This window comes from Panulirus ornatus, chromosome 11 (genome assembly GCF_036320965.1).
Source record: "Panulirus ornatus isolate Po-2019 chromosome 11, ASM3632096v1, whole genome shotgun sequence".
In the NCBI taxonomy this organism is placed as follows: Eukaryota; Metazoa; Arthropoda; class Malacostraca; order Decapoda; family Palinuridae; genus Panulirus; species Panulirus ornatus.
In genome coordinates, this window is record NC_092234.1 from 33,829,946 (window position 1) to 33,850,201 (window position 20,256).

The 20,256-nt window shown below is 39.6% G+C and overlaps 1 protein-coding gene across 2 annotated transcripts in view; it reads left to right on the plus strand.

Annotated features, from left to right (window-relative positions):
- LOC139751390 (ADP-ribosylation factor-like protein 3) overlaps positions 1-19,929 on the plus strand; it is a 44,237-nt gene extending 24,308 nt beyond the window's left edge. Inside the window, exons 4-5 of one of the 2 annotated variants that reach the window (XM_071666767.1) lie at positions 4,827-4,975; positions 15,770-19,929. In XM_071666767.1, coding sequence (XP_071522868.1) covers positions 4,827-4,975; positions 15,770-15,811 — 191 coding nt within the window. In that variant the 3' untranslated portion in view covers positions 15,812-19,929. The other variant, XM_071666768.1, reaches the window with a different exon arrangement.
- Positions 19,930-20,256: the final 327 nt, after the last annotated feature.

Here is a 20,256-nt window from a genome sequence, read left to right on the forward strand (position 1 = left end):
ATATATATATATATATATATATATAAAAATATATATATATATATATATATATAGTATTTTTATTTTATTATTATACTTTGTTGCTGTCTCCCGCAGCGAGGTAGCACAAGGAAACAAATGAAAGAATGGCCCAACCCACCCACATACACATGTATATATATACACATTTGGTAAAGTGTGTGAAAGAAGAAAGCTGAGAGTAAATGTGAATAAGAGCAAGGTTATTATGTAGAGTAGGGTTGAGAGATGAGTCAGTTGGGAGGTAAGTATGAATGGAGAAAAACTAGGGGAAGTGAAGTGTTTTAGATATCTGGGAGTGGATTTGGCAGTGGATGGAACCATGGCAGCGGAAGTGAATCATAGGGCGAGGGAGGGGGCGAAAGTTCTGGGAGCATTGAAAAATGTGTGGAAGGTGAGAACGTTATCTTGGAAAGCAAAACTGGGTATGTTTGGAGGAATAGTGGTTCCAACAATGTTATATGGTTGCGAGGCGTAGGCTATAGATAGAGTTGTGCAGAGGAGGATGGATGTGCTGGAAATGAGATGTTTGAGGACAGTATGTGGTGAAAGGTGGTTTGATCGAGTAAGTAATGAAAGGGTACGAGAGATGTGTGGTAATAAAAAGAGTGTGGTTGAGAGAGCAGAAGAGGGTGTTTTGAAATGGTTTGGTCACATGGAGAGAATGAGTGAGGAAAGATTGACCAAGAGGAAATATGAGTCAGAGGTGGAGGGAACGAGGAGAAGTGGGAGTCCAAATTGGAGGTGGAAAGATGAAGGGAAAAAGATTTTGAGTGATCAGGGCCTGAACATGGAGGAGGGTGAAAGGTGTGCAAGGAATAGAGTGAATTGGAACGATGTGGTATACCGGGGTCGACATGCTGTAAATGGATTGAACCAGGGCATGTGAAGCATCTGGGGTAAACCATGGAAAGTTCTGTGGGGCTTAGATGTGATAAGGGAGCTGTGGTTTCGGTGCATTATACATGACAGCTAGAGACTGAGCATGAATGAATGTGGCCTTTGTTGTCTTTTCCTAGTGCTACCTAAAGCACATGCGGGGGGAGGAGTTTTTCATTTCATGTGTGGCGGGTTCGTGACGGGAATGAATAAGGGCAGACAGTATGAATTATGTACATGTGTATATATGTATATGTCTGTGTGTATATATATGTATACATTGAGATTTATAGATATGTATATGTGTGTGTATGGACATGTATGTATATACATGCGTATGTGGGTGGGTTGGGCCATTCTTTCGTCTGTGTCCTTGTGCTACCTCGCTAACGCGGGAGACAACGACAAAGTATAATGAATAAATACATAAATATGGCTCATGGTGAGGTGCCTGAGGATTGTCGAATGCATGCATAGTGCCATTGTACAAAGGCAAGGGGATAAAGGTGAGTGCTCAAATTACAGAGGGATAAGTTTGTTGAGTATTCCTGGGAAATTATGTGGGAGGGTATTGATTGAGAGGGTGAAGGCATGTACAGAGCATCAGATTGGGGAAGAGCAGTGTGGTTTCAGAGGTGGTAGAGGATGTGTAGATCAGACATTTGCTCTGAAGAATGTGTGTGAGAAATACTTAGAAATGCGAATGGATTTGTGTGTAGCTTTCATGGATCTGGAGAAGGCATATGATAGAGTTGATAGAGATGCTTTATGAAAGGTATTAAGAATATATGGTGTGGGAGGCAAGTTGTTAGAAGTAGTGAAAAGTTTTTATCAAGGATGTAAGGCATGTGTACGAGTAGGAAGAGAGGAAAGTGATTGGTTCTCAGTGAATGTTGGTTTGCAGCAGGGGTGTATGATGTCTCTATAGTTTAATTTGTTAATGGATGGGGTTGTTAGGGAGGTGAATGCAGGAGTTTTGGAAAGAGGGGCAAGTATGCAGTCTGTTGTGGATGAGAGAGCTTGGGAAGTGAGTGAGTTGTTGTTCGCTGATGATGCAGTGCTGGTGGGTGATTCGTGTGAGAAACTGCAAAAGCTGGTGAGTTTGGTAAAGTGTGTGAAAGAAGAAAGCTGAGAGTAAATGTGAATAAGAGCAAGGTTATTAGGTACAGTAGGGTTGAGGGACAAGGCAGTTGGGAGGTAAGTTTGAATGGAGAAAAACTGGAGGAAATGAAGTATTTCATATATCTGGGAGTGGATTTGGCAGCGGATGGAACCATGGAAGCAGAAGTGAGCCACAGGGTGGGGGAGGGGGCAAAAGTTCTGGGAGCATTGAAAAATGAGTCTAAAGCGAGAACATTATCTCGTAAAGCAAGAATGGGTATGTTTGAAGGAATAGTGGTTCCAACATTGTGATATGGTTGTGAGGCGTGGGCTATCGATAGAGTTATGCGGAGGAGGGTGATGTGTTGGAAATGAGATGTTTGAGGACAATATGTGGTGTGAGGTGGTCTGATCGAGTAAGTAATGAAAGGGTAAGAGAGATGTGTGGTAATAAAAAGAGTGTGGTTGAGAGAGCAGAAGAGGGGATTTTGAAATGGTTTGATCACATGGAGAGAATGAGTGAGGAAAGATTGACAAAGAGGATGTATGTGTCAGAGGTGGAGGGAACGAGGAGAAGTGGGAGACCAAATTGGAGGTGGAATGAAAAAGATCTTGAGCAATCAGGGCCTAAACATGGAGGAGGGTGAAAGGCGTGCAAGGAATAGAGTGAATTGGAATGATGAGTTATACCGTGGTCGATATGCTGTCAATGGCTTGAACCAAGGCATGTGAAGTGTCTGGGGTAAACCATGGAAAGTTGTGTGGGGCCTGGATGTGGAAAGGGAGCTGTGGTTTCAGTGCATCATACATGACAGCTAGAGACTAAGTGTGAATGAATGTGGCCTTTGTTGTCTTTTCCTAGCTCTACCTTATGCGCATGGGGGGAGGGGGTTGTCATTTCATGTGTGGTAAGGTAGCGACGGGAATTAATAAAGGCAGCAAGTATGAATTATGTACATGTGTACATATGTATATGTCTGTGAATGTATATATATGCATATGTTGAGATGTATAAGTATGTATATGTGCTTGTGTGGACGTGTTTGTATATACATGTGTATGTGGGTGGGTTGGACCATTCTTTTGTCTGTTTCCTTGTGCTACCTTGCTAACACAGGAGACAGCGACAAAGTATAATAGATAAATAAATAAATCAGCATATATCCCTGGGGATAGGGGAGAAAGAATACTTTCCATGTATTCCCTGCGTGTCGTAGAAGGTGACTAAATAGGGAGGGAGTGGGGGGCTGGAAATCCTCCCCTCTTCTTTTTGATTTTCCAAAAGAAGGATCAGAGAAGAGGGCAAGTGAGAATATTTCCTCAAAGGCTTAGTCCTCTGTTCTTAGTGCTACCTCGCTCACGCAGGAAATGGCAAATGATATGAAAAAAAAGAATCACTATATGCATACATGATATATACACAGACATACATATATGCACATGTACATATACATACTTGCTTGTCTTCATCCATTCCTAGTGCTACCCCGCCCCTTAGGAAACAGCATCGCTACCCCCACTTGAGCAAGGTATCGCCAGGAAAACATACAAAAAAGGCCACATTCATTCACACTCAGTCTCTAGCCATCTTGTGTAATGCATTGAAACCACAGTTCCCTATCCTTATCCAGGCCCCATAGACCTTTTCATTAAAATCTTTTTCACTCCATCTCTCCACCTCCAATATGGTCTCCTATTTCTCCTTGTTCCCTCCACCTCTGACACATATATCCTCACTCATTTTTTCTATATATCCAAACTAAGTCAACACACCCCCTTCTGCTCTCTCAATCATACTCTTTTTTTTTTCTCCAAACATCTCTCTTACCCTTTCATTACTTAATCAAACACCTCACACCACATATTGTCCTCAAACATTTCATTTCCAACACATCCACCCTCCTCTGTACAACCCTATCTGTAGCCCATGCCTTGCAACCATATAACACTGTTGGAACTAATATTCCTTTAAACCTACCCATTTTTACTCTCCAAGATAATGTTCCTCCTTCCACACATTCTTCATCGCTCCCAGAACCTTTGCCTCTTCCCCCATCCTGTGACTCACTTCTGCATTTGCAGCACTCAGGAAGTTGGCCACATTTATTGGTCGGGACCTCAGGTTGTAAAGTTTTGTGATGTGTTTGCTTCTGTTTGCAGAGAGTGCAGGCCAGTTCATTAGTCAGTGCTTGATGTCTTCCTTATGAAAACTGCATTATAGGCATTTAGGGTCTTGGTTTAGGTTGATGGGTGATGTCCAGAGTGTAAACAGGAGAGTGTTACTCAAGTTTGTCTGGGGAGTGTAGTTTCTGTTTTATGTATGTCTGGTGGTTTGGAGTTTAAAACTGATTTAGGAGGTTGGTTGTTCAGTTTTATGGGTTATTTCAGTGTGTGTGTGTGTTATGTCTGTTATAATTGTTGGGGGTAGTGAGGTCCTCAAGTGGAGATTACTGAAGTATGAAGCAGGGGTAAGGTTTTTGCTTCTACTTGGGGGCTGTTGGTTAGAGTGGTTAAGGTGGAAGGGCTTGGTGCTGTTGCATAGAATTTAGTGCCAAGCATGTTGAGGTGGGTTTGTATTGGGATGATCTTCATTTCATTGTGAAGATTTTAAGTGTTTGTGGTGGCTTGGCAGTCACTGATTGTTCTTAGAGCTCAGTTTTGTGTGATTTGCAGCTTTGTTATATTTTCTTTTTAGAGGCTGGAAGACTAGGTAGGTGAAACATAATTTAAATTGGTGCGGTTGAATTGTTCTTGATGTTAGCTTGCTACTTTGGATACGGCAAACAAGTATGGAAAATGACTTAAATAGATTTTTCATTTCCTTACAGGTGTGCCCGTCTTGATATTTGCAAATAAGCAAGACCTTTTCAATGCTGCTCCTGCTTCAGAGATAGCAGAGGGTCTTCAGTTACATACCATTCGGGACCGCACATGGCAGATACAGGCATGCTCAGCTATGTCAGGCGAGGGTGTTAAAGTAAGTAAAATTGTCAGTAGATTTTTTGGTGAAAATGTTTTTAGGAAAAGTATTTGTATACACTGCTTGGGTGAAGTATGATGTAATGATTTTCATTCACACTTGATCATCTTGATACCAGAATCCTTTGATAACTGGAAAATTTATTGTTCTTTTATGATTTCCAGAATTTTTTTTTTTTTTTTTTTTTTTTATACTTTGTCGCTGTCTCCCACGTTTGCGAGGTAGCGCAAGGAAACAGACGAAAGAAATGGCCCAACCCCCCCCCATACACATGTATATACATACGTCCACACACGCAATATACATACCTACACAGCTTTCCATGGTTTACCCCAGACGCTTCACATGCCTTGATTCAATCCACTGACAGCACGTCAACCCCGGTATACCACATCGCTCCAATTCACTCTATTCCTTGCGCTCCTTTCACCCTCCTGCATGTTCAGGCCCCGATCACACAAAATCTTTTTCACTCCATCTTTCCACCTCCAATTTGGTCTCCCTCTTCTCCTTGCTCCCTCCACCTCCGACACATATATCCTCTTGGTCAATCTTTCCTCACTCATCCTCTCCATGTGCCCAAACCACTTCAAAACACCCTCTTCTGCTCTCTCAACCACGCTCTTTTTATTTCCACACATCTCTCTTACCCTTACGTTACTCACTCGATCAAACCACCTCACACCACACATTGTCCTCAAACATCTCACATCCAGCACATCCATCCTCCTGCGCACAACTCTATCCATAGCCCACGCCTCGCAACCATACAACATTGTTGGAACCACTATTCCTTCAAACATACCCATTTTTGCTTTCCGAGATAATGTTCTCGACTTCCACACATTCTTCAAGGCCCCCAGAATCCCCCCCCCCCCACCACCACCACCACCACCACCACCACCACCACCACCACCACCACCACCACCCTATGATCCACTTCCGCTTCCATGGTTCCATCCGCTGCCAGATCCACTCCCAGATATCTGAAACACTTCACTTCCTCCAGTTTTTCTCCGTTCAAACTCACCTCCCAATTGACTTGACCCTCAACCCTACTGTACCTAATAACCTTGCTCTTATTCACATTTACTCTTAACTTTCTTCTTCCAGAATATTTTGTTTATTTCTGGTATATGTAGACAAGCTCCAGAACATAGGGATTAGTAGTGTAAGCATCTGAAACAATGCATGGTCACCACTGTCCAGTGACCCATTATCTAGTGTTTCTAAAAAGTAGATAATGTAGATACAGAAAGAATTAAAAAACGTCTCAAAAATGCTGTGGCAATAGCAGGTAATTGTTTGCCAGAGCAGTCATTCAGTAGAAAGTACACAGTTGTGTCATTTTCTCATTAATTTTGGAATCTACCACTTTTGAGTTAACAACTACAACAGTTCATTCCACAACAACTAAATAGTTAATCCCATGAGTTAAAGGAAAATTTGAGATGGTGTTAGTGTTGGGTAGGGAGGTGATGAGAGAGTAACCTTCCTCCCCCACCCTCAAATTTATGGTGGTGGTACAACCCAAATTCATATGTTGTAATGTTGCATATGTTGAAACAGTGTTGAAAGTGATTTTTGATTTTCATACATACACGTTAGAAAAGAAATGAGAAATCACTTTTTTGGAGAAGCAGATAATTGTTTGCCAGAGCAGTCATTCAGTAGGAAGTCACAGTTGTGTCATTTTCTCATTAATTTTGGAATCTACCACTTTTGAGTTAACAACTACAACAGTTCATTCCACAACAACTAAATAGTGAATCCCATGAGTTAAAAAGAAAATTTGAGATGGTGTTAGTGTTGGGTAGGGAGGTGATGAGAGAGTAACCTTCCTCCCCCACCCATGAATTTATGGTGGTGATACAACCCAAATTCATATGTTGTAATGTTGCATATGTTGAAATAGTGTTGAAAGTGATTTTTGATTTTCATACATACATGTTAGAAAAGAAATAAGAAATCACTTTTTTGGAGAAGCATCTCTACTATTTAATGAGTGAACTTCTGTAATGTCATTTTCTTGTTACACTTATTATTGACAAAAATATAGCTAATCCCAAAAAGATTAAATCATGGATTTGAGTGCTGATGTTCGCAGTATAACAGTCATTCTGAATGGGGTTTACTTTTTATAACAAAAAATTGTGCAGTATCATAGCCTAATTATAACAAGAAATTGTGTAGTATCATGGCCTAATTATACAAGAAATTTGGCAGTATCATAGTCTGATTATAACAAGAAATTGTGCAGTATCGTGGCCTAATTATACAAAAAATTGTGAAGTATCATAACCTAGGAAATCAAATGGTGGAAAACTGAATTAAAAGCAACCTTTAACTTGTAGTATAGTTTGAGTCATTACTTAGTATATATGTTAATATGGTAGAAAATCTGCTTGAAAAAACAATGTATGTCACCTGGAACATAACAGTGTATTGAACATAAGTGCAAATCCTTGCCTACATCAGATCCAGGATGATGTGACTGTGGAAGCATGTGTTTGTTTTCTTTAGCAGTTACTTTGACGTGTATTATTCTATTCTAATTAAGTTTTTTGATGTATTGGTTTGTTTATGAAAGTAAACACAATGCAGAATCAGTAACACACAAGAATGAAAATACTAAGTCCACCTCCAGCACTAGCAGCACCTCACCCTACCATACACTACCACTCATCAGTACTGCCAGCAGTACCAATATCATCATTTTCACAACTACCAGCACCACCACTACCCATCAGTACCGCCACTGTCTACCATGCCAGTGTTAATTCTAATACCAGCAACACCAATACCACCATCATCCATCATCACTCATTAGCAGTCAAGAACAGTCAATTATAACAACAACAACAACTACAAACTGTCAAGAAGAGATCAGTTATAACCTGCAACACCACCTCCACCATTAGCATTACCACAAGCACCACCACCTTTGGCATTCAGAAGTAACAGAAAATAGAGAAAATTGTGTCATTACTTTTATGTTGGCCAGGTTCAGTAGTAATTGAGGGCAGTGGAAATGGATGTGGTTATGTTTGACAGCTCCTTCGTTTATAAAGAGGTGATAAAGAGTGAGAGTGAGTGTTGTTTAACAGCTTTCTGGTGAGTATATGGAACTTTCTTTTCTTTCTGTCTGATGAGCTTCTTTTCCCTCTGTATTATGTACCCTTATTTCATACTGGGGCACAGTGTTGGTGATAGAATTACTTCTTTATTATCCCCCTGACCACCATGTTAAAAAGAAAAAGAGAAGGCTGTCATTTCTCTCTCCTTCTCTTGCTTGCTCCATCACTACAAGCCCACATGTCTGGCTTCTTTGGTTGGATATTTTTATGTAAATCTCGTCCTGTCTTTTATTTTGTATTTAGTATATGCACAGTATATCACATTACTGTTAACAATAATAGAGAGAATGCATCAGCACTTCCTTCATTATGTTTAGCTATACCACATGCTCCTCTCAAACCTTAGCTCACGGTCAGGAGGACTATCATGTCCCATAGTCCTTTCTTGACTCTCATCCTTACTCAGAGAAGCTAAGCCACCTAAACGAGAGGTGTACATACCAAAGTTAGCATTATGCCATAGCGGTAACACTATATTAAAAAGTTTAAAGATTTGTTGAAGAAATATATATAATTTTTTCATATATGATCGCCGTTACCCGTATTACTGAAACCACAGGTCCCTATCCACAACCAGGCCCCACAGACCATTCCATGGTTTGACCCAGATGTTTCACATGCCCTGGTTGAGTCCATTGCCAGCACATCAACCTTAGTATACCACATTGTTCCTATTCTTTATTCATAATTGATCACCATTTCCCACATTAGCAAGGTAGCACCAGGAACTGTCTAAGAAAGGCCACATCCATTCTCATAAAATGTTAGATGTCATTTGTAGTGCACGGAAACCACAGCTCCCTATTCACATCCAGGCCTCACAGACCTTTCCATGGTTTACCCCAGATGTTTCGCATGCCCAGGTTCAGTCCATTGATAGCATTTCGACCCTGTATACCTCATCGTTCCAATTCTCTCTGTTCCTTGCATGCCAATCACTCTCCTGCATGTTCAGACCCTGATCACTCAAAATCTTTTTCATTGCATCCTTCCACCTCCAATTTGCACATGGCAGCTAGAGACTGAATGTGATTGAATGTGACCTTTTTTGTTTGTTTTCATGGTGCTACCTCGCTGATGCAGTTAGTGGCGATGCTGATCCTGTGGGGCTGGGTGGCACTGGGAATGGATGAAGACAAGCAAATGTATATGTCTATGTTATCCCTGGGATAGGGGAGAAAGAATACTTCCCATGTATTCCCTGCGTGTCGTAGAAGGCGACTAAAAGGGAAGGGAGTGGGGGGCTGGAAATCCTCCCCTCTCGTTTTTAATTTTCCAAAAGAAGGAACAGAGAAGGGGGCCAAGTGAGGATATTCCCTCAAAGGCTCAGTCCTCTGTTCTTACCGCTACCTTGCTAATGCGAGAAATACTGAATAATATGAAAAAGTCTATGTATGTGTATGTATGTATATGTGTATATGTTGATATGTATAAGGACATGTATGTGCATTTGTGTATGAGTGGATGGGTTTTTCTTCGCCTGTTTCCTGGCTTTGCCTCACTGTCGTAGGATACGGCAATCAAGTATGATAAGTATTTTCTTATTTTATACATAATCGCCATTTCCCATGTTAGTGAGGTAGCATCAAGAACAGAGGACCGAGTCCCAGAGGGAAAATCTTCTCTTGGCCCCCTTCTCTGTTCCTTCCTTTGGAAAAGTAAAAACTGGAAGGTGGGAGGATTGATATGTATAAGGACATGTATATGTGTATATTTATATGCATTTTTGTATGAGTGGTGGATTTTCTTCGCTTGTTTCCTGGCGCTACCTTGCTGTCACGGGATACAGTGATCAAGTATAACAAGTATTTTTCATTTCATTCATATTTGCCATTTCCCATGTTAGCGAGGTAGCGTCAGAAACAAAGGACTGAGCCCTAGAGGGGAAACCCTCACTTGGCCCCCTTCTCTGTTCCTTCCTTTGGAAAAGTAAAAACTGGAGGGGAGGATTTCCAGCCCCCCACCCCTTTTAGTTGCCTTCTATGATGCACAGGGAATATGTGGGAAGTGTTCCTTCTCCCCTATCCCAGGGATAGAATAAATAATTTTTTTATTTTACTGTAACAGTCACCGTCTCCCACATGAGCAAGGTAGCTCATGGAAACAGATGAGGAATGGCCCAGCCTACTCACATACATATGTATATACATAAATGCCTGCACATGCACATATACATTTCAACATATGCATGCATATACATACACAGACATATATACACGTGTACATATCCATACTTGCTGCCTTCATAAATTCCTGTTACCACCCCGTCACACACAAAATAGCCCTGGAAGTGGAAAGGGAGCTGTGGTTTCGGTGCATTACACATGACAGCTAGAAATTGAGTATGAGTGAATGGGGCCTTTTTTTGTCATTTTCTGGTGCTACCCTGCTGAAGGGGGAAGGATGCTATTTTATGTGTGGCGGTGTGGTGACAGGAATGGATGAAGGCAGCAAGTATGAATATGTACATGTGTATACATGTATATTTCTGTGTATGTATATGTATGTATACATTGATGTATGTATATGTGCTTGTATGGGTGTTTATGGAAGCAGAAGTGAATCATAGGGTGGGGGAGGGGGCGAAAGTTCTGGGAGCGTTAAAGAATGTGTGGAAGTCGAGAACATTATCTCGGAAAGCAAAAGTGGGTATGTTTGAAGGAATAGTGGTTCCAACAATGTTATATGGTTGCGAGGCATGGGCTATAGATAGAGTTGTACGCAGGAGGGTGGATGTGCTGGAAATGAGATGTTTGAGGACAGTATGTGGTGTGAGGTGGTTTGATCGAGTAAGTAATGATAGGGTAAGAGAGATGTGTGGTAATAAAAAGAGTGTGGTTGAGAGAGCAGAAGAGGGTATTTTGAAATGGTTTGGTCACATGGAGAGAATGAGTGAGGAAAGATTGACCAAGAGGATATATGTGTCAGAGATGGAGGGAACGAGGAGAAGTGGGAGACCAAATTGGAGGTGGAAAGAAGAAGTGAATGCAAAGATGAGTAATGTGGCAGTTGAGGGAATAATTGGTATACATGGGGTGTTCAGTGTTGTAAATGGAAATGGTGAAGAGCTTGTAGATTTATGTGCTGAAAAAGGACTGATGATTGGGAATACCTGGTTTAAAAAGTGAGATATACATAAGTATACTTATGTAAGTAGGAGAGATGGCCAGAGAGCGTTATTGGATTACGTGTTAATTGACAGGCGTGCGAAAGAGAGACTTTTGGATGTTAATGTGCTGAGAGGTGCAACTGGAGGGATGTCTGATCATTATCTTGTGGAGGCTAAGGTGAAGATTTGTATGGGTTTTCAGAAAAGAAGAGTGAATGTTGGGGTGAAGAGGGTGGTGAGAGTAAGTGAGCTTGAGAAGGAGACCTGTGTGAGGAAGTACCAGGAGAGACTGAGTACAGAATGGAAAAAGGTGAGAACAATGGAAGTAAGGGGAGTGGGGGAGGAATGGGATGTATTTAGGGAATCAGTGATGGATTGCGCAAAAGATGCTTGTGGCATGAGAAGAGTGGGAGGTGGGTTGATTAGAAAGGGTAGTGAGTGGTGGGATGAAGAAGTAAGAGTATTAGTGAAAGAGAAGAGAGAGGCATTTGGACGATTTTTGCAGGGAAAAAATGCAATTGAGTGGGAGATGTATAAAAGAAAGAGACAGGAGGTCAAGAGAAAGGTGCAAGAGGTGAAAAAAAGGGCAAATGAGAGTTGGGGTGAGAGAGTATCATTAAATTTTAGGGAGAATAAAAAGATGTTCTGGAAGGAGGTAAATAAAGTGCGTAAGACAAGGGAGCAAATGGGAACTTCGGTGAAGGGCGCAAGTGGGGAGGTGATAACAAGTAGTGGTGATGTGAGAAGGAGATGGAGTGAGTATTTTGAAGGTTTGTTGAATGTGTTTGATGATAGAGTGGCAGATATAGGGTGTTTGGGTCGAGGTGGTGTGCAAAGTGAGAGGGTTAGGGAAAATGATTTGGTAAACAAAGAAGAGGTAGTGAAAGCTTTGCGGAAGATGAAAGCCGGCAAGGCAGCAGGTTTGGATGGTATTGCAGTGGAATTTATTAAAAAAGGGGGTGACTGTATTGTTGACTGGTTGGTAAGGTTATTTAATGTATGTATGACTCATGGTGAGGTGCCTGAGGATTGGCAGAATGCGTGCATAGTGCCATTGTACAAAGGCAAAGGGGATAAGAGTGAGTGCTCAAATTACAGAGGTATAAGTTTGTTGAGTATTCCTGGTAAATTATATGGGAGAGTATTGATTGAGAGGGTGAAGGCATGTACAGAGCATCAGATTGGGGAAGAGCAGTGTGGTTTCAGAAATGGTAGAGGATGTGTGGATCAGGTGTTTGCTTTGAAGAATGTATGTGAGAAATACTTAGAAAAGCAAATGGATTTGTATGTAGCATTTATGGATCTGGAGAAGGCATACGATAGAGTTGATAGAGATGCTCTGTGGAAGGTATTAAGAATATATGGTGTGGGAGGAAAGTTGTTAGAAGCAGTGAAAAGTTTTTATCGAGGATGTAAGGCATGTGTACGTGTAGGAAGAGAGGAAAGTGATTGGTTCTCAGTGAATGTAGGTTTGCGGCAGGGGTGTGTGATGTCTCCATGGTTGTTTAATTTGTTTATGGATGGGGTTGTTAGGGAGGTGAATGCAAGAGTTTTGGAAAGAGGGGCAAGTATGAAGTCTGTTGGGGATGAGAGAGCTTGGGAAGTGAGTCAGTTGTTGTTCGCTGATGATACAGCGCTGGTGGCTGATTCATGTGAGAAGCTGCAGAAGCTGGTGACTGAGTTTGGAAAAGTGTGTGGAAGAAGAAAGTTAAGAGTAAATGTGAATAAGAGCAAGGTTATTAGGTACAGTAGGGTTGAGGGTCAAGTCAATTGGGAGGTGAGTTTGAATGGAGAAAAACTGGAGGAAGTGAAGTGTTTTAGATATCTGGGAGTGGATCTGGCAGCGGATGGAACCATGGAAGCGGAAGTGGATCATAGGGTGGGGGAGGGGGCGAAAATCCTGGGAGCCTTGAAGAATGTGTGGAAGTCGAGAACATTATCTCGGAAAGCAAAAATGGGTATGTTTGAAGGAATAGTGGTTCCAACAATGTTGTATGGTTGCGAGGCGTGGGCTATGGATAGAGTTGTGCGCAGGAGGATGGATGTGCTGGAAATGAGATGTTTGAGGACAATGTGTGGTGTGAGGTGGTTTGATCGAGTGAGTAACGTAAGGGTAAGAGAGATGTGTGGAAATAAAAAGAGCATGGTTGAGAGAGCAGAAGAGGGTGTTTTGAAGTGGTTTGGGCACATGGTGAGGATGAGTGAGGAAAGATTGACCAAGAGGATATATGTGTCGGAGGTGGAGGGAACGAGGAGAAGAGGGAGACCAAATTGGAGGTGGAAAGATGGAGTGAAAAAGATTTTGTGTGATCGGGGCCTGAACATGCAGGAGGGTGAAAGGAGGGCAAGGAATAGAGTGAATTGGATCAATGTGGTATACCGGGGTTGACGTGCTGTCAGTGGATTGAAGCAGGGCATGTGAAGCGTCTGGGGTAAACCATGGAAAGCTGTGTAGGTATGTATATTTGCGTGTGTGGACGTATGTATATACATGTGTATGGGGGGAGGTTGGGCCATTTCTTTCGTCTGTTTCCTTGCGCTACCTCGCAAACGCGGGAGACAGCGACAAAGTATAAAAAAAAAAAAAATATATATATATATATATATATATATATATATATATATATATATATATATATATATATATATATATATATGTTTTTGTATATGAGTAGTTGAGCCATTCTTTGTCTGTTTCCTTGTGCTACCTTGCTGATGTGAGAAATAGCCAAGTATAATAAATAAATAGAGAGCTTGGGAAGTGAGTCAGTTGTTGTTCGCTGATGATACAGCACTGGTGGCTGATTCATGTGAGAAACTGCAGAAGCTGGTGACTGAGTTTGGTAAAGTGTGTGGAAGAAGAAAGTTAAGAGTAAATGTGAATAAGAGCAAGGTTATTAGGTACAGTAGGGTTGAGGGTCAAGTCAATTGGGAGGTGAGTTTGAATGGAGAAAAACTGGAGGAAGTGAAGTGTTTTAGATATCTGGGAGTGGATCTGGCAGCGGATGGAACCATGGAAGCGGAAGTGGATCATAGGGTGGGGGAGGGGGCGAAAATTCTGGGGGCCTTGAAGAATGTGTGGAAGTCGAGAACATTATCTCGGAAAGCAAAAATGGGTATGTTTGAAGGAATAGTGGTTCCAACAATGTTGTATGGTTGCGAGGCGTGGGCTATGGATAGAGTTGTGCGCAGGAGGATGGATGTGCTGGAAATGAGATGTTTGAGGACAATGTGTGGTGTGAGGTGGTTTGATCGAGTGAGTAACGTAAGGGTAAGAGAGATGTGTGGAAATAAAAAGAGCGTGGTTGAGAGAGCAGAAGAGGGTGTTTTGAAGTGGTTTGGGCACATGGAGAGAATGAGTGAGGAAAGATTGACCAAGAGGATATATGTGTCGGAGGTGGAGGGAACGAGGAGAAGAGGGAGACCAAATTGGAGGTGGAAAGATGGAGTGAAAAAGATTTTGTGTGATCGGGGCCTGAACATGCAGGAGGGTGAAAGGAGGGCAAGGAATAGAGTGAATTGGAGCGATGTGGTTTACCGGGGTTGACGTGCTGTCAGTGGATTGAATCAAGGCATGTGAAGCGTCTGGGGTAAACCATGGAAAGCTGTGTAGGTATGTATATTTGCGTGTGTGGACGTATGTATATACATGTGTATGGGGGGGGGGGGTTGGGCCATTTCTTTCGTCTGTTTCCTTGCGCTACCTCGCAAACGCGGGAGACAGCGACAAAGTATAAAAAAAAAAAAAAAAAAAAAAAAAAATTTCATACATATTTGCCATTTCCCACAATAGAGAGGTAGCATTAAGAACAGAAGACTGAACCTAAGAGGGAATATCCTCACTTGGCCCCCTTCTTTGTTCCTTCTTTTGTAAAGGTAAAAACTGGAGGGGGGGGATGGCAAGTTTAAAGTTAGGCTAAGGATCTCAAATGTATCAGAAATTTCCTGAGTAAAGTTTTAGGAATGGACCTGAGATGGTGATAGAAGGTAGACAAGTTGCTGGTAGTTCGAGGAATTTAATGAGGGGTGAAGATAGAAAGTTGACATGTTGCTGGTAGTTTGAGGAATGTAATGAGGAGTAGAGAAAAAAAAAAACCCTGCAATTGTGTCTGAACTCAGCCCCTTCGATTTTCAGGATTGCTGGTGATGGAGATGGATTTCCCAGAATAAGAATGTGTAGGAGGATGAGCGGACAGAATGATACTTGAGTATGTCGGAATGAAATATAAGATAGAGAATGGAGTAATTGTAAAGGTGAGGAATGGAGAGATGAGATACTTTTGACAAAAGCAAAGAATGCATGCAAAAAGGATGACTTTAGAAAGAGGAAACAAGGTGAAAGAGTGAGATCGAAGGACTTAGTGAAATTATATGTGGATGAAAGGGATATAACCGTAAGGGAATATTTAGAAAAGTGTAAATTTAAGGATTCATGTAGGGAGTGCTGTATTTTAAGAGATGATGCTAGAGATTTAAGTTTAGATTGTTGTTTTGTGTGATTAGTATGAGTTTAAGATTGATTAATATTGTGCTCTTGTTCCACAGGATGGATTAGAGTGGGTTTGTAAGACTCTCAAAAAGAAGTGAGGTATGTTCAATCTTACAGCATGTAGTGTAATCTGTCTTAGTGCCACATGCGCTTGTCACTGTATTAGGGAAATGACTGACACATTACACCTTACAATATTTGCACAAATTAGAATTAATGGATATGTTTTTGGATATTTTGTTTGAAATGATCTTGAACAGGGTTGACAAATTGATTTGAAATGATCTTAAATTGGATTGATGAAATTATTTGTTATGCAGTCAACTGTTTTATGCAACACTGTTTTTTAATCATCGATCACTAGCTGCTTGAGAATTCTAATAATCATGGCATAGAAAAATTTGCTCAAGTTTCTTTTAAGTTAACATTACTTTGAAGATTGCCTGTTATGATTTTGTTGTACAGTATTTGACAAAATATGTTGTTTACTATTTTAATCACATGATGTTTACACTTGGTTGCATATGTAAATATAGAATCTAAAGGTCACTGTGTATTACTTTAGACAGAGATACTGTTAGTACATGAGAAATCATTTACAGTGTTCCCAAAAAAGAAATTCTGTGTGTGGTGTAAGTATCATGGATACATACTACACTGCTGAGAACAGAAGCTTGTTTATCACCAGAGATTATTGCAACTATTAGATATTTGATATATGTTTTTACTGTATGTAGAAATGTCTTTTTTTCATTGAATTCTTAACATCAGTGAAGTATGCATTGGATACAAAAAGTTGTGTATTTTATTTGATTGTTATTTTGTTTTTAAATGACGATGTATAGTGGGTTCAGTGTTTATGTAAGTGAAAATAACGGTGGGATAGTAGTACAACTATCATACGAAATTACGATATGTATTTTTTTTCAGTAATTTCCTGATAGTATAACTTACTGATGCACTAGATTCATGATTGGCCATTGATTGAATACCAGAAGATGAGTTTATTTGTTTTTACCAGTAAAAGGGTACAAGCCTACTATACCAAAGTTGTGTCTGCTTCAGCAGAAGAGGGAATCAGTTTTTATTCTTAGACAGGTGAATTATGTTTGGTGCATCATGTTTATATTTTTGTGTCATCTTTGAACTTGAAATTTCACCCCAATGATATAAGCATGAAGGTTGGTGGAAAGAAAGTGGTAATAGTTATTCAGAGTGTGATAGGTTAAAGTGAAATCATCAGTAGGCATCTGAAAGTATTTATTTTTTGTCTTGTGAGACAAATTTCATTTTGCTTTGAATATTTTCAGCCCCTTGGATAGATTTGCTTATGTCTGTTTTTATGATGAAAAGACCAGTAGTTGCTGTACTGAAAATCAAACCTTCACAGCTTTATCTGAGCATATCCTTTATGCTTTCTCCCACTGTTTATCAGAATGGATACCCACATAATTTTCAGATTATTATATGCAAGTAGTAGGATCAGAGCAGTGGTGTCTAGACTTACATTAACGTGAGTGATTTACCAGCCTAAATTACTTTTTGTGGCTTTAGCTCTTTTTAAAAGGATTCATTCATACCACTTAGTTAAGCACTGAAAGAAATATGTTTGGCTTGTTAAACTTATCCTAAAGAAACGTATGTGTTCTTAATTATTCTAGAAAAGAATACTTTGCAGTTGGTGAATTTACTTTTGATATAGGTAGCTACCAATGATTTTCTGTGAACCATTCTCCTAGTAGGCTTTGAATGGCAGTGTTGGTTTGTCATTACTGTCCATTCATCTTCAGTAGTCTGTGTTGCTGATAGGGTCAGTTGTCTGAATTGCTTTTGCACCTTATAGGTCTCAGTGTGGCATGAATGCATCACTACTATCACAGTCCTTGGATGTTTTTACAGGTCTTGAGCCAAAATGGTTGGATTGATGAATTAGAAGAGCTAAGGACTGTCACTGATTCAGCCTTAATTTACTAGGGAATGCCATTCTAATAAAATGGGAGTCAGCATATAGATGATAACACTCAAAATGTATACCTGACCTTAGATCTCTACTGATGGATGAAAATTGATGGAAATATATTGTTTTTATTGTCTAAGAAAATTGAATACCTGAAGGAGGTTCACAGTTAGATATCTCATGAATTACAGGAATGCTATGAGATTACCAGGAAAGTGATTGCTGTATATCTTACATCAGTGGTTCTTAAACTAAGGGTCACAACCTAAACTTAGGTTGCTTATATGTTCAAATGGTTTACATGAGAAGAGACACCAAAATGTTTAAGTTGGGCACAAAATTATTATTTTCATCAAAAGTGTAAAGTGTAAAAAACTTCAGTCTTCATTCTGGTACTGGCCAGCATACTCACGCTGTTGCTTGTAATGATGGCTGGTTTATTATAAGTTTTGCTTAGAAACATTTGTGCCTGGTGATACTGTTATGTACTTGAATCTGGTAAGGCAGGATTTTCAACATCAGTGCTGACAAAGAAGCTTCAAAACAGGCTGCAGACTGAGCATGATCTGCACTGCAGCATGTCTGCCACAACACTTCACTTTGAAGACCTGTCTAATACAAAACAAGGTCATCCCTCACATTGATTTGAATTATATTATGTACATTTAATTAGATTATCATATTATTAACTTGGACCATATTATGTTGTATGATAGATTGTTTAAACTAACAAAGCATAGAAAATACATTTCTGTAATTTTTCTGTTCATATCATACCATAGGTTGCAAGCATGCATGAATGATCTAGTTTTGGGTCATGATGAGAAAAGTTTAAGAACCACTGTTTTAGATTGTAGAAGAGTTTATTCAGAACCCTGAATATGTATTTGTCTCGTGTACTGTGTGTGAATTATACAGTGTTGTATTAGTGTGGTGAAATCACAGTACAGTGCATGAATTATTTAAAGTTGGATTAGTGTGTGGAAATCAGCTGTGGAACAGTGTATTTAAAGTTTTCCCTTTTTGAAGTACTGCTTTGTATTTAGATGATATGATAGTAGCTCTGCTCAAAGTTTCTTGAAGAGGGAAGCTTATATTCATTATAATGTGGTGGGATTTTTTATTTCATTTTGGATTGAAGTATGCAGTGATGTGTATTACGAAATATCTAGTTATTGTATAAGAATTTTGAAGACTTTCCTAATTCATTTTCTTATGAATCCCTCAACACGTTCCAGGGACCAGGTTATATAACATTGTGATCATAATCCGTCCAGCAACATTGATACCAATGCTTTTGGTGGCCATGAGTGTCATACATTCCACTATCATTTTTGTCCTGATCTTCATGATACTTATTTTCATCAAATTCATCTAAATTTTTCATGAGTCTGCAAAGCAGAAGCTCATCATAGCTACCATTTGTGTCCATGTGTACATCTCTCCGTCCATGTGTTGTGTCCACATTTTGTGTTAAGCTTAGTTGTATAAGATCATGTAACATGGCTGAACATGAGACAGGACCTGATTTTAGTGATAAGGATACAGCCAGTAGTGAAATTATGGAAAAATAGGCTAATTCCTTAAATCAAATTTGCTAGTATTTTCTTGTAAAGCACAATTGTTGATTTTGAGAACCAATTATCTAGTCATGTTTATTCTATTTATGTGAGCATTGAATTCTAGTCTTCATATGCAGAGAAATATACAGTCTAGTCTATCCCAATTTTATGAGATACAAAAATCTGTTTACTGTTCTTGTGGGATTGTCTTATCAGAATACGGACTACAGTATGGGGGCAGTGTTGAAAGTAATAACATTGTTTATTTGCACATTTATTTTCATGACATTATCCTCAATTACATAGGTTTGATTCTTTTTGTATAGCAGTCATTCTAGTCATTTTGCTTTAATAATTGTGTCAATGTATTTTTCCAACTTTGGACGTATTCAATTACTTTTATGCTGTAGGTTTAGTATTTTTGAGCATGGCTTGTATATGAGAAGTTTTGGTAATCATAGTACAGTATACCTATGATATCTTCCCTACATAGTGATGTATATCTTGTTGTTATGCTTATTTACTGCATTTTCAGATACTTTTGGCTGCCATTCTCGTTTACTTTACCCAACAGAGCAGTTGTAATTTGAAAAAGTCCTGATAGTTTTGCAAATGCTTAATGTAAAAAGTAATAGGAAGCAGATGTTAGTTAGTTTGTATTTGTGAATGGATGGGGAATAAAGATGATATCAAACAACACACACTTGCCACTTTGATTTGCTTATGTATTATTGAGATTTGTTAACACATGTAACAATGAATACCTCATATAGTATTATATATTAAAGTCCTTATTATTTGCAGTAACTTTCACATAATTTTCTTTTAAATCATTCCAAGGACTAGATGAGAAACTGATAAAATTCTCTATGTTTACATAAGATTGCAAAAGGAAAATTCTATCATATTTTGATGAACTGACTTATGTCAAAATTGAAAAGGATTACTTAGTTGATAATTGAAAAAAAATTCATATCATTTATAACTATGATAATTTAGCTGCTCCATTTTTACCAGGATGGCA